The sequence below is a fragment of the Gekko japonicus genome, unplaced genomic scaffold (assembly GCF_001447785.1).
Source record: "Gekko japonicus isolate JY-2015 unplaced genomic scaffold, Gekko_japonicus_V1.1 scaffold2123, whole genome shotgun sequence".
Lineage (NCBI taxonomy): Eukaryota > Metazoa > Chordata > Lepidosauria > Squamata > Gekkonidae > Gekko > Gekko japonicus.
In genome coordinates, this window is record NW_015166484.1 from 186,234 (window position 1) to 202,022 (window position 15,789).

General features: G+C 45.0%; 1 protein-coding gene across 1 annotated transcript in view; it reads left to right on the forward strand.

The window, feature by feature from the left end:
* Window positions 1-15,789, forward strand: part of ASAP2 (ArfGAP with SH3 domain, ankyrin repeat and PH domain 2) — a 144,031-nt gene that overhangs the window by 44,213 nt on the left and 84,029 nt on the right. The window contains exons 2-3 of the mRNA XM_015412136.1: window positions 5,610-5,682; window positions 11,645-11,790. Coding sequence (XP_015267622.1) covers window positions 5,610-5,682; window positions 11,645-11,790 — 219 coding nt within the window. The remainder of the gene's footprint in view (window positions 1-5,609; window positions 5,683-11,644; window positions 11,791-15,789) is intronic.

The following is a 15,789-nucleotide window of genomic DNA, read 5'->3' on the forward strand; positions in this document are numbered from 1 at the left end:
TGTTGAAGATGTCAGGAAAAACGTGGCTGGGAAGAAGCTATTTACTATCCTAGATGAAAAGGGTGGCTATTGGCTAACTGGACAAAGAATCACCAGAAGTGTGTACCTTTCACACCCTATGGGGAAGACACCACTTTAACAGACTGCCTTTTGGTATACGGTCAGCAAGTGAAGTATTTCAGCAGAAAAAATATGAATGCTTTGGTGACATTGAGAAACAATGCACTGTGGCAGTGGGAGCCTGAACAGCAGGAAGCCTCAAACAGTCTCAAACAAGCCATCACCCAGTACTCTGATACTTTGATCCAGGAGAACAAATGGAGGTACAAGCAGATGCGTCTAAAGATGGTTTGGGAGCATACCTGTTTCAACAGAAACAACCTATACACTTCAAGAGCACTGACACAGGCCAAGCGAAACTATGGACAAATCAAAAAGGAACTTCTAGCAATTCTTTTTGCCGTGACTAAATTTCATCAGTGCGTGTTTGGTGCCCAAGTGGTAGTCCAGTCAGACCACAAACCCCTGGAAGCAATTTTTGCCAAGCCTATTGGAAAGGCTTCAGCAAGACTACAAAGGATGCTGTTACAGCTCCAAAAATATGATATCTGAATCGCTTACTCTAAGGGCAAGGACATGCTGGTGGCACACACCCTTTCCAGAGCTACTATGCTCCCTTTGCCCTCCACACCTGATTCAATTTATGAGGACAAAGTAATTTACAGTTTGGTGGCTGAACCACTTTGTGATTCCTTGCTAAAGCAGCTGCAAGACAACACAAAAATGGGTCATGAATTACAGGCTTTCAGAGCCCTGTGTCTTCATGGATGGCAATGTCAGCAAAAGCAAGTTAAATTGGATCTTAGTCCTTATTGGCTTCTTAGGGATCAAATCAGGATTGAAAATGATTTACTCATGATTGGCCCTAAAACATTGATTCCCCAAGATGCATGGTCCCACAAGCTGCCCTTGCTTCACTCTCCCCATCAAGGCATGCAGAGGTCAAAAGCATGGGCTCATGAAATCATGTATTGGACTAACATGAATGCTCATATAGACTCATGGGTTGAACACTGTAAACCAGGGGTGTCAAACATGCAGCCCGCTGGCTGGATCAGGCCCTCGGAGGGTTCCAATGCAGTCCACAAGGACCTGACTCTTTCCTGCTTCCTTTTCCAGTTCTGCTGCTATGTCACAGCTTGCTTTGCCAGACTCTCTCAATCGCACAGGAGAGATAGATAGGCAAGCTGCTCCTGAGTGATTGAGAGAGTTTGGTAAAGCAATGACTGAGGCTCCTCCTCCTCCCCCCAGGGGGAGGGAGGGAATGAACCAGAGCTTGCTTACTGGCCAAGCTGCCTCAATCATATACAGGAGACATCTTCCCCTCCAAAGGCTGAGGCTGCTCCCTGAAGAGAGGAAGGGAACAAGGGAGAGCTTGCTTTGCTGGGCTGCCTCAATTGCATGGGAGAAATACCAAGCACCTTTAAGACCAACAAAGTTTTGTTCAAGGTATGAGTTTTTGTGTGCCTTGCTAACAGCGTGTGTCTGTTTTATTGGGCTCCTTATGGCAGGGCTCTCCTGGGTGCAGTTGAGTTCCCACCCCTTTTCACTGTATTCATGCCCTCATGATCCAATCTTTCTCAGTAAGAAAGTAATACTAACAACCCAGTGAGGTGGATTAGGCTGAGAGTGTGTGTCCAGACCTAGTTCACCCAGCACATTTCCTTTGTAGGAAGCTGTAGTTATTTCTCTTGGGAAGAGTATAGTTTTGTAGACAAATACATAGCCGTCAGTCTGTGTCAGGATGCCTTCTCATGTTCTTAACCAGCACATGAAGCAATTTATGTACAAAACAAATGAGTTCAACACCTGTGCAACCATGTCAGGAATTTCAGAATAGCAACTGCAGGAAACCAATAATCTCCCATGAGATCCCAGCTGATGTTCTAGACCTGCCTGGAGAAGAGGATCATAGCATGCCAGATATGCTCCCAGTGCCTGAGGAATCACACACACACCCCGCTGAAAATGTGCAAACAAAGAGTGAGCGGGTGGTCAGGTTGCCTGCTAGATTTAAGGACTATGTAATAGGTTCATGGTAAAGGCAAATCCCAATGGTAAAGTGGTAAAGGCAACCCTCAAGTCAAGTGCTATTAACCTCTGCCTCCACATTTTTGTAGTATTTGGGTTGTACCAACCAGACCAAAGTAAAGAAAGCAGATGTTGTATATTTCTTGTATATATGTAATGGAACAGTCTGCTTCCCCCTGATATCTGTGTGATTTAGTTTGATCCCGTTAGGTGGAGCTCTTGTTTCAGTTTCCAGTTTTGTATGTTAGTTGTAGTTGTTGGCTGTGGGAGTTGTCCCCTTACAATTAAACAGCTGATGTTTTGAGACAGCTAATCTCTGCTGAATGGACCTAAAAACGGGTGCCTGAGTGAACTTGGGAACTCACAGCCAAAGGTAGATGTAACAAACGTGTCTGAGTAGCTATATTGGAAGCTCCAGGTTTGTTATGTTTTGTTTTTGCAACGACTTAATAGTATATAGGAATAGGTATTACAGGCTTTCAGATGGGAATGGGTAACCCAGCAGGATTTCTGCACAATTTAAATGCTTAACGCTTCCTGGGAAGAACAAAGCATGCATAATGTTGTCACCTATGACAGTTTGACATGAATGTTGTTAGTTACAAGGATGTTATATATTGTAAATATATGAGAATATGTGTAAACTGTCATCCATGTTTTTTTTTTTTAAAGGCTAACTCCTAGAGCACTGAATTGGCAATTGAATCTAAACAAAATTATATATTTTTCTTCACCATTTTTTGAATTTTGTGACAGTAATGCATGTATATGTTGATGGATGTCCTGGTTTGTAGATAATTCTTGTAGACATTTTAGCTTTTTAGGTGAGTTTTTAATGCATATTTAAAAGATGAGAATCCTATTAGATTGCAACTGGAGTTTTGCTAGAAGTATTTTTTATATTTTACCAAGCAATTTACCCCTTTATGTTTACTATACAAATGCAAAAATAGAGTTCCTATGGCAGTAGATGTTGCTCACTTTAAAGATGTTTCACCTAATATTACGAGATTTTCTTGATACACAAGTTGAACTTTTGGGACAAAAAAATGGCATTGTTTTGGATGGACTGTGGATAAGTTACCAGGCTTCCAGACTACATGAAGTTTTATTACTATCTTCACATGTTCGGTGGGTGTAAGCATAAGAGGACTTCTTAGTGGTGATATCAAGATTGTGGAATGTCCTTCCCTCTTGGGTTTTAGAACAGTTGTGACTAGGGCTGCCAAGCCGTGGCGGGGGATCCGTGCGTCTTCACAGGATCCCTGCCGCGGGGGACAGTGATAAGCGTTGCACCGCCGTCGCCAGGATGTGACGCCACGCATCGCTCTGGCAACGGGACTCCAAACAGCCCCGTTGCCAGAGCGACACGTAGCGTCACATCCTGGCGACGGTGGTGCAACGCGTATCGCTTTCCCCCGCGGCAGGGATCCTGTGAAGACGCATGGATCCCCCGCCGCGGCTTGGCAGCCCTAGTTGTGACTTGGATCAATACTGCCATGAATAGAAGGAGCTGAAGAGCAGATCTTTGCCTCCCCCTTCCCTGTGTTCACTGAGAAGCCTTTGCTTAGGATTAGGGGACCCACCTGAACAATATGCCTTGTGGCACAAGGGGGGCTGTAGCAAGGAGGTATCAATTGGACAAAATCCTCGCTTGATATCCCGCAAAGCAGAATGTGAATATATTAATAACACAGTAAAGAAACATTTTTAATATTAAACTGCTGTTCTATCTTCTTAGCTTCATACAATGGAGTAGATGTGCTTGGGATCTGTTTACTGGAACAGTGGTAGGCTTGCCAAATGTTACTATTCATGCAGAGATGTGCAATCAATATAGCCATTTTCTGATTTGTCATGATAGAAGCTCTCAAACATAATTTTTATGTTTTTCTTGGTGATAAAAATTGCATTGTTGAAGTCTGCATCTGCTCAGATGAATCACAAAAAGCAGAAAATTAATACAGCGAGATGTTTTTAGTTTAAAAAAACTGACCAAATCAAAGGAAAGCCCAATATTAATGCTGCAGTTAATATAGTAGGCTGTTTAGTACATCACCAGTGGGGAAGCCCAGAGTTTATTGGGAAGGTCCATGTTACTTCAGTATTATAAGAATACTAGGAATAAGGCCCATTGTGAAAATAAATATAACAAGCTCTGGAAAGAGGTTCTGGGCGGGTGCCCTGGCCTTGGGCACTCAGTGTCAATTTCCTGTGGTGACCTTAGCAGGGTATAATGCCACAGAGTCCACCGTTTTCTCCAGGGGAGCTGATCTCTGTCAGGGGTGAGGGGTGGATCCTAGGGAGGGCAGCATAGGGGGGGCATGGAAGGACTTAGCAGGAGATAATGCCATAGGGTCTACAAAGCAGCCATTTTCTCCAGGGAAACTGATCTCTGTCATCTGGAGATCAATTGTAACAGCGGGAGATCTCCAGGTCCTACCTGGAGATTGGCAACAATGGTTCCCCATGAGGGAATGGCTGGCTTGGAGGATGGAGTCTATGGCATTGCACCTGTCTGAGGTCCCACCCCTCCTCAAACCTCACCCTCTCCAGGCACAAGGGGGGCTGTAGCAAGGAGAGCTACAGAGTCCACCGTTTTCTCCAGGGGAGCTGAACTCTGCCATCTGGAGAGCAGTTTTAATTCTGAGTGATCTCCAGCCCTCAGCTGGAGATTGGCAGCAGTGGTTCCCCAGGAGAAAATAACTGCTTTGGAGGGTGGACTCTGTGATATTCTGTTCAGCTGAGGCCTCTCCCCTCCCCAAACTCTGGCTTCCATAGATTCCGCCACAAAATCTCCAGGAATTTCCCAACTTGGATCTGGGAACCCTAGTCAGGACTGGCCCCACAAAGGCCAAAGTAGGCCTGGAAAGGGCCCCCTCCCCCGCCGTTTTACTAACAGAACCAAGCTTAGTCTAGCAACAACCACTGAGGGGGAAGTTAGCCCCATAGCAGGAAGATAAGAGAATGGTTTGAGGGCTGGTAGCTCACCTCTGTAGCCAGCCAGCCACGGAGGAGCCAAGCAGGAGAACCTGTCAGGAGAGACAACCGTTTTGGTAGTTTTTCAGATAGGGAAGTGGCCAAGCCAGCAGTGGGTGGGGGAGAGGAGTGGACGCAGCACCCAGCCAATGGCATGCAAGTACTCTTGAGTGGCAGTTGATGGGCTGATGGCGTGCACAGCACAGCCAATGGGAGAGCCGAAAAGTGCCAATACGTTGGGGTGTGTGTGTATGGTTAACACTGTTGATGTTGGGAATATTAAGCAAATAGCAACAATAAGAACAAAGTGGTCTTGCGGAGCTGACAATAAGTCTGATTATTGAAGAAAATGGAAAGTAAAATAAAGCATGCTAATTAGCTCCTATAATGACCCCTAATGAAAATTCTATATTGAGAGAGTCTTAAAATATAGTTGGCCAACATAACATGTTGCTTCATAGGTATTATATTTCCCTCTGAAATGTTCACATATGTTCAAATATGACTTGAAATATGACTTGAGCTTTCTGTATTTTTAGGCACTGGATGTTGACAGAACTGTGCTTTATAAAATGAAGAAATCTGTGAAAGCAATAAATATATCTGGTTTAGGTATGTATGTAGTCTGATTACTATGTGTATAGCTAAAAATTATGTATTTAGATTTAAAGGCTTTTCAAGCATTTATTTGGAAATACCTGAGAAGGTATAGTATGATTCTCCCTTTCATGTGCACCTTCTCTAGAATACTTTTAATTTGATTCCCCCCACAGATGGGCTCTAGGACAATAAATAAGCACATCAGGGAAAATTACATTAGGACATTTATTGATGAGAACCAGCAGGTGGAGAAAAAGTTAAGCCCCCTCCCTGCCCCTATATTCAGACTTACTCAGCAATCAGAGGCTGATTTGCATTTGCTGAGGTAACTTGTAGCTCTACCCTAAGGCTAAAAGAACATGTGTTGGGAGGAACCTGTATCTGAGGTCTCAGGAAGCTTGCTCCTAGTCAGAGGAGGCATTACTGAGCTAGAAGTGCTGCTGGTATGACTCTGGCCTGGTTCAGACAGTACGTTCCAATCCCATAAAGAACAGGCCACATTCTTTGTTACTTGAGAATTGATTTACTCCTACATTTCCTGATTTCTTTTGCCATGATGTCTGAACCAGGCAAACTATGGTTACTGCTAACTAGAATTGTCTCCAGATCATGGCTGGAAATGAGTTTGCAAGCCATGGTTTGCTTGTCCAGTTACAACATTACGGCAGGCTATGATTAGGGAAAACCAAGTAATATAATAGGAAGAGGAAAGGAGCCCATAGTTCCACTGCACATTTGCAGATCTTCCAAACCCTGCTTTGTAGGATCATCCGACCTGTAAAAGGTCAGTAAACGGTAACATTTGATGATGTTCTGTAGGAGGAACAGAATATGTCACCTTTAAAACGCATATAGCACAACAGTTGACATGTGCTTCATTGATGGTCTCTGCTTTAGGAATAGGTAGCTTTCCTTTGAAATGTGTAGGTAGAAATTTGGTATAGGTTATAACAGTTTTTGTGTGGCATTATGTATATCTTTGGATACTTTTTAAGTTCTCTTTTGGATATATGTTTGTGTGCACTTATGCAGTTTGGCTTTGTCCAAGAGTGGCCTGACACTTTTGATACTGTCTGTCGATTCCCCTGATCCATATGGCTGACTGGAATACTCGCATACACAGCCTTCATTTCTGTTTAGAAGGGCAATTCTCATTGAAATGAATGGAGAACCTTTTGTTAGTAGGGCATGGAAAAACAGCTTTGTATACATCCCTCATGGATCACTGCCTTGACGTGGCGAGGGGGCTTGTGTGGTTCGATGAGGCTGTGGGCTATGCCGTGGAGGGCCACCCAGGACGGACAGGCCACAGCAGAGAACTCAGACCAAGTGTGATCCACTGGAGAAGGAAATGGCAACCCACTCCAGTATCTTTGCTAAGAAAACCCCATGGACAGTATCAAAAGGCTAAAAGATATGACACCGGAAGATGAGCCCCTCAGGTCAAAAGGTGTCCAATATGCTACTGGGGAAGAGCAGAGGGCAAGTACAAGTAACCCCAGGAAGAGTGAAGCAGCTGGGCCAAAGCTGAAAGGACGCTCAGTTGTGGATGTGTCTGATGGTGAAAGGAAAGTCCGATGCTGCAAAGAACACTACTGCATAGGAACCTGGAATGTAAGATCTATGAATCAAGGTAAGCTTGAAGTGGTCAAAAATGAGATGGCAAAACTGAACATCGATATCTTAGGAATCAGTGAACTGAAGTGGACAGGAATGGGACTCCAGGCGTCTGGTCGGGGAAGCGCTGGTAGCCCGTCGCAGCCAGCGCCGTTCCCCATCCCACGCATGCGCACAACTGTGCTACTGCCGGTTTGCTGCACAACATTTGATCAGCTGCCAGAGCATAGAGCCGTGGGGGCACGTCAGATTGCACTCCCGCGGTTCTTTTTGCTCCGGCTCTAATTTGCCTCCTTTTGGCAGTGGATCATCCCGCTCGTTTGACCGGGATCAAGGATGATCAGGGGCCTGGGGACCAAGCCCTACGAGAAAAGTAGGGTTGCCAAGTCTGGCCCACAAGCCGGCGGTGGACTTACAAGGAGGCTCGAAGAGAGGGGAGGGAAGAAGCGTGACGTTCCTATGCCCCCTCCAGGTGACGTACACGTCAGGGATGTCAGTGACGTGCCTACATCACCCGAAAGTGACATACACATATTGGTGACATCGTGGGGGCTACACTCTGTTTTGGGGGCAAAACTCTATGGTTTGAAGCTAATTCTACCATAGAGTTTTGTCCAGAGTGTCACCAGATGTTAGGCACTTTTATGTAGTGGCCCATCACTTGTGGCCCCTCATGGATCACTGCCTTGTCGTGGCGAGGGGGCTTGCGCAGTTCAATGAAGCTGTGGGCTATGCCGTGAAGGGCCACCCAAGACGGACAGGCCACAGCAGAGAACTCAGACCAAGCGTGATCCACCTGGAGAAGGAAATGGCAACCCACTCCAGTATTTTTGCCAAGAAAACCCCATGGACAGTATCAAAAGGCTAAAAGATATGACGCCGGAAGATGAGCCCCTCAGGTCGGAAGGTGTCCAATATGCTACTGAGGAAGAGCAGAGGACAAGTACAAGTAACCCCAGAAAGAGTGAAGCGGCTGGGCCAAAGCCGAAAGGACGCTCAGTTGTGGATGTGTCTGATGGTGAAAGGAAAGTCCGATGCTGCAAAGAACAATACTGCATAGGAACCTGGAATGTAAGATCTATGAATCAAGGTAAGCTTGACGTGGTCAAAAATGAGATGGCAAGACTGAACATCGATATCCTAGGAATCAGTGAACTAAAGTGGACAGGAATGGGCGAATTTAACTCAGAAGACCATTATATCTACTACTGTGGCCAGGAATCTCGTAGAAAAAATGGTGTGGCCTTTATAGTCAACAAGAGAGTGCAAAAGGCAGTACTGGGATACAATCTCAAAAATGACAGAATGATTTCTGTCCGATTCCAAGGCAAACCATTCAACATCACAGTAATCCAAGTCTATGCCCCAACCACTGATGCAGAAGAGGCTGAAGTGGACCGGTTCTATGAAGACCTACAACACCTCCTAGAACTAACACCAAAAAATGATGTCCTCATCATCATAGGGGACTGGAATGCTAAAGTAGGAAGTCAAAAGGTAACTGGAATAACAGACAAGTTTGGCCTTGGAAAGCAAAATGAAGCAGGGCAAAGGTTAACAGAGTTTTGTCAAGAGAACACACTGGTCATAGCGAACACCCTTTTCCAACAACCTAAGAGGCGACTCTACACATGGACATCACCAGATGGGCAACACCGAAATCAGATTGACTATATAATTTGCAGTCAAAGATGGAGAAGCTCTATCCAGTCAGTAAAAACAAGACCTGGAGCTGACTGTGGTTCAGATCATGAGCTACTCATTGCAAAATTCAGACTTAAACTGAAGAAAATTGGGAAAACCACGAGGCCATTCAGGTTTGACCTAGATCGCATCCCTGATGAATATACAGTAGAGGTGAAGAATAGATTCAAGGGTCTGGATTTGATAGATAGAGTGCCTGAAGAACTATGGACAGAGGTTCGTGACATCGTACAGGAGGCAGCAATCACCACCATCCCAAAGAAAAAGAAATGTAAGAAAGCAAAGTGGCTTTCTGATGAGGCTTTACAAATAGCAGAGGAAAGAAGGAAAGCGAAAGGCAAAGGCGAAAAGGAAAGATTTACCCAACTGAACGCAGATTTCCAGAGAACAGCAAGGAGAGATAAGGAGGCCTTCCTGAATGAACAGTGCAAAGTAATAGAAGAAAACAATAGAATGGGAAGGACTAGAGATCTCTTCAAGAAAATTGGAGAAATCAAGGGAGCGTTCCATGCAAAGCTGGCCATGATAAAGGACAAAAACGGTAGGGACCTAACAGAAGCAGAAGAGATTAGGAAAAGATGGCAAGAATACACAGAAGAACTATACAAGAAAGACCTCGATGTCCTTGACAACCACGACGGTATAATCACTGACCTCGAGCCAGACATCCTGGAATGTGAAGTTAAATGGGCCTTAGAAAGCATTGCTAACAACAAAGCTAGTGGAGGTGATGGTATTCCAGCTGAGCTATTCAAAGTCTTAGAAGATGATGCTGTTAAAGTTCTGCACTCCATTTGCCAGCAAATTTGGAAAACGCAACAGTGGCCACAGGATTGGAAAAGATCAGTATACATTCCAATCCCAAAGAAGGGCAATGCCAAGGAATGTTCAAACTATCGCACAATTGCACTCATATCACACGCTAGCAAGGTCATGCTCAAGATCCTACAAGCTAGGCTTCAACAGTACGTGGATAGAGAACTACCAGAAGTACAAGCTGGGTTTCGAAGAGGTAGAGGAACGAGAGATCATATTGCCAACATTCGCTGGATTATGGAGAAAGCAAGAGAGTACCAGAAAAATATCTACTTCTGCTTCATTGACTATGCTAAAGCTTTTGACTGTGTGGATCACAACAAACTATGGCAGGTCCTTAAAGAGATGGGAGTACCAGACCACCTCACATGTCTCTTGAGAAACCTGTATAAGGGCCAAGAAGCGACAGTTAGAACCGGATACGGAACAACTGATTGGTTCAGCATAGGAAAAGGAGTACGACAAGGATGTATACTGTCACCTTGCTTATTTAATATATATGCAGAGTACATCATGCGAAATGCTGGCCTGGATGAATCACAAGCGGGAATTAAGATTGCTGGGGAAAAGATCAACAACCTCAGATATGCAGATGATACCACTCTAATGGCTGAAAGTGAAGAGGATCTAAAGAGCCTCTTGCTCAGAGTAAAAGAGGAGAGCGCAAAAGTGGGCTTGAAGCTCAACATCAAAAAAACTAAGATCATGGCATCCGGCCCCATCACTCCTTGGCAAATAGAAGAGGAAGTCGTGGAAGTGGTGACAGACTTCACGTTCCTGGGATCCCAGATCACTGCAGACTGTGACAGTAGTCATGAAATTAAAAGACGCCTGCTCCTTGGGAGGAAAGCGATGGCGAACCTAAACAGCATGATAAAAAGTAGAGACATCACCCTGCCAACAAAAGTCCGCATGGTCAAAGCAATGGTATTCCCAGTAGTCATGTATGGCTGTGAGAGTTGGACTATAAGGAAGGCCGAGCGCCGAAGAATAGATTCTTTTGAACTATGGTGCTGGAGGAGACTCTTGAGAGTCCCTTGGACTGCAAGAAGAACAAATCAGTCAATCCTCAAAGAAATCAACCCTGACTGTTCCCTGGAAGGCCAGATAATGAAACTGAAGCTCAAATACTTTGGCCACCAAATGAGAAGGGAGCACTCACTGGAGAAGACCCTGATGCTGGGAAAGATTGAAGGTCAAAGAAGACGGGGACGGCAAAGGATGAGATGGTTAGACAGTGTCATAGATACAACGAACATGAAATCGAGCAAACTTCAGAGGACGGCGGAAGACAGGAAGGCCTGGCGTGATCTGGTCCATGGGGTCACGGAGAGTTGGACTCGACTGTGCGACTGAGCAACAACAAAATACATGCCAAAGTGCCCACAGGAAAATGCTGTATGGTATTTTAAAAGACCAACCGGAGTAAGGAAGTCCCCCCCCCCCTTTTTAGTACTTCTAAATTAAGCATATTTGCTAATTTGATTGTGTTGGAAATATAGAGGAAGGTAATTTTTTTTGTTAAATAGTTCATTTATGAAGGAGACAATAATACATTTCCCCCCTTTTTGTGTATTCTTGATGGTAACCAAATATTTATATAATTTGACTTGTACAGCTGACATCTATGTACATTTCTTGCGCATGTCTAATCTTCCGAATCTTTGACTATTTTCTTTTTAGCTTTGATTAAAAAAAATTAAATGGTTAAAATCTAAATTTTAAAAATTGATGCATTCAAATCCACTTGTACAATAATTTTTAGGACAATGTTCCTTTTCCTTTTGTGAAGACCCTGCTATAATTATAGCTAATGTAATATTTCTTCTTTTTGAAGCTCATGTGGAAAATGAAGAGCAGTACACTCAAGCTTTGGAGAAATTTGGAGGCAATTGCGTCTGTAGGGATGATCCAGACTTAGGAACAGCCTTTTTAAAATTTGCTGTATTTACAAAGGAGTTGACGGCACTCTTCAAAAACTTGGTAGGAAATAATTTTTCTTCCTTTAAAAGTGCATTTTACTGAATTGAAATGGAATAGTGTGACTTTATCTTTCTACTGGAATACATTTAATCTTTATCACATGATCTTATATAAGTCCAGAGCTTTGATAGACTTTAAAGCTAAGCCACCGTACTAAGTTTTGCAGTTAATAATATCTGATGAAAGTCATTAGTGTGTATTTCAGCTATCTGTATTAAAAACACACAATCTAAGTAACTACTTCTGAAGCTTAGCTTACAGTACTTGAAATGGGAGATGTGGATGTCTAGAAGCTAAAATGTGATTATCTCAAGGGAATGTTGTATGTACATATGCAATGGATATTGTAAATGGTTGTAAAGACAACTTTTGTTATCCAGGAGAGTCTTCCTGCCTCGTATAATTGGTTTCTTTCTAAACCATTTGTAACACTAATTGCTGTCCTCTGACTTAACCCTCTCTTGGGGCTGGGAACAAAAGGGGGGGATAGAATAAGCTATTTTGCCCTGACTCCATGTTGCATCACAGTAAGATATGGATAGTGCTTGAACTGAAGGTGGAAAAAATACATTAAAAATAAAGCATCTTAAAAGCCCCCTCCCTTCTAAACATTACAGCAATTAAATAACCTTTTGTCCCTCGTGAGTGGTAAGGCTAGTAAGGCCTTCTTTTCCCGTGTTGCTTTCTTCTGTGTGTGTGTTAAAATTGTACAATTGGTGAAGTGTCTTTTCCATTAACATCTGGATATGTGTGAGCATATCTGCCTGTAGTCCTAGTGTAACATATTTATTTATTTCTTAGAACATTTATATCCCACCTTTCTTCTTGGTTCAAGGCAACTTACAATAATAATTAAAACATCCCCAGCTATAAACAAAGATAACATAACAAGCCCTAAATCCCTCACCCTCCTTCCCTTAAAAGATGCCTGCTGTTGAAAGCCCCTCAAATGCTGGTGAACATTCTCTTGAAGATCTCCAAGGAGGGGCCCCCTTCACCTCTCCAGGGAGCTCATTCCACACAGCCAGAGCCACAATGGAAAAGTCCCAGGCTCTGGTCAGTGCCAGACAGGACAGCCAAAGTGGCCACCTGCCCACAGCCTCAAAACACTATTTCAGAACCAGGATGGACACACCTGGAGGCTTGGATAATGGAATATAGCGCTAGGAGCCATCTGCAGATTGTTGACACCCAACCTCAAAGCTCCCGAGAATCTCACTCAGTGACCTCATAAATATTAAAGACAGGGTCATAGCCAGCGGTGGGGCTTTGGGGGCTGAGCCCCCATCGCATACCCCAGAGCCTCACCAGGTGCCCTAAAGCCCTCCCCCATCCCACCACCTTACAGGGTTTCCTAAGCTGCCCTGCCTTGGGCCGCCACTAGCCAGCCCTGTAGCCGGCTCAAAGCCCTTCCTTCCTTGTGTTGGTGGGGGGTGGGGAGGAAGCCTGGGGTGATGGCGAGAGCCCTGGTGGCCCACTCACTTGCTGATGCTGGCTGTGGTTGCCACTGAGGCGGCTTTAGGGCCCTGAGTGGTGCCAGCAGGAGGAGTTGCCGGCCAAGCAGCTTCCGCCACTGCTACTGACATGAGAGCCGGGCTTCCAGCACCACTCTCCACATCGATGGGGTGAGCTGTAGCCGGGCCATAGTGCTGTGATGCCTCCCTCTCTCCCCCTCCCCGAAGTACCTGGCCTTCTAGGGTAAGCCTCCTTCCTTCCTTGAGCAGGCCAGTGCAGAGCAGGGGAGGAAGAGGGGAGTAGTAGCCACTTTTAATTTCATTTAATTAGAGCCCCACTTGGAGGGCCCCCCCCATGAAAGAAATCCTGGCTATGGGGCTAATTAAAGAACATGGATAAGAAAATAGAACCCTGTGGCATACCACAAGACAAGTTCCACCCAGTTCATTCTGCACTTCTGGTGAAGATACGGTGTCTGATGAGACAGAGAAGAGCAAAACCACTGAAAAGCTGTGCCCTCAATATCAGCTCCATATTTAAGCTGGTGGATCAGAATGGAGTGGTCAGCTGTATCAAAGGCCACTGAAGGGTTCAACAGTATCAACAGGGAAGATTGTTCTCAGTCCAACTTTATATGAAGATCGTCCACCAGTGCAACTGAAGCTGTCTCACCCAGGCCTGAAGCCAGATTGAAATGGGATCAAGGGCAGATGTGTCATTCAGTAAATCAGGGGCTTTTTTTTGTAGAAAAAGCCCAGCAGGAACTAATTAGCATAACAGGCCATACCCAACAGCAGGAACTCATTAGCATATTACGCCACACCCATGGCAGCACACATCTCATTAGCATATTAGGCCACACCCCGTGTTACCAGAAGCAATGTTCCCTCTAAGCTGTGGAGTCTTGTGAGCAAGAATTCTTTTTTGTGAGCTACTGGCATTAAAGCTGTGAGTGAGCAATTTGACTACTGCATAAATTAGTTCGATCTGTAGCCATCCTTCCTGAGCTAGGACAAAAATGTGTGAGCTGGAGGCTAAAAAACTGTGAGCTATCTCACACTAACTCAGCTTAGAGGGAACACAGGTCATCCAAGTGTGGTCATCCAGCCACACCCACCTTTTGCTTCTTATTCTGTTTACCTTGTTTGTTGTCAAATAACAGGGCTTTTTTGGAGCAGGAACTCCTTTGCATGTTAGGCCACACACCCCTAATGTAGCCAATCCTAATGAGTTCCTGCTGTTGGGTTATGCTAACAAGTTCCTGCTGTTGTTATGCTAACAAGTTCCTGCTGGGTGTGGCCAATTTGGGAGCCAGCTGGAACTCCATTCCTGTGCGTTCCTGCCCAAAAATAGCCCTGCAGTAAATCCTGGAGCTGCTCTGCCACCACACACTCTATCACCTTCCTTAGAAAAGGTAAATTGGAGACTGTCCTGTAATTTACTAGCTGATGAAGGTTTTTTGAGCAGAAGTCTAATAACTGCCTCCTTCAAAGGCCATGGGAGAGCCCCCTCAATCAGGGAGGAGCTGATGATTTCCCTAATGGCTCCGATATTCCTTCCCCCCCCAGCAATATTTTAAAAGCCATGATGGGCATGGGTTCAGAGCACAATTGGTAGCCCTCACACCTCAGAGGACCCTGCCAGCATCCATAGGCATGATCAGTCTGAAACTGTACATGTTGAAAGGACAAGCAGGCGCTTCTGACACATCAGGTCCTGGATTTGCCCTCCATTTGGCCTCCATGTCAGAATGGATGAAGGAGATTTTGCCAGCAAAGTGTCTTGCAGAAACATCACAGCTGGGAGCCAAATTTTCATCAGCCACAAGGTTCCACTTAGACATTATCAGTTCATGAACTGTTTTGAACAGTTGTGCTGGATGAGAGTCTGCTGACTCAATGGTGGCAGAGAAGAAAGTCTTCTTTGCTGCCATCACTGCCACTTCATAGGCCTGTAAATGGGCTTTATGACGCACTCTGTCTGATTCATCTTGAGTCTTCCGCCAATGTCACTGTAATTGTCTTCCAGTCTGCTTTGTGTTGCCCAGTTCCCTGGTAAACCAAGGAGCTGGGGGCCTCACAGTATGTGGAAGAAGGCGCTGAGGAACAACTCTATTTATGGCCCCAGTCAGCCTATCATTCCATGCAGCTACAAGGGCCTCCACAGAGTCACTTGGGAGTCTCTCAAAGTCCCCTACAGCCATCTGGATACCAGCATGATCCATTAGTCTCTGAGGGTGAAACCATCTAAATTGGTCCACTGCCCCTGCAGGAAGGAGGCAGCAAGCTCAGCCATGCTTTTAGATGGTAGTGATCTGACCACAACAGGGGTCGAACCTCCAACCCCCTAATCAGATCACTGGCAAGCCACTTGGTGCAGTAAAGAAGGTCCAGCATATGCCTTTTTCCTGTGTTGTGCCCATTACAATCTGTGACAGACCCAGGGGTCGTTTCGTAGAAAAAGAGCTAGGGGAACTCATTAGCATAACTCATTAGCATATGCCACACACCCTGACATCACCGGAAGTGTGTCATAAGGCCACAC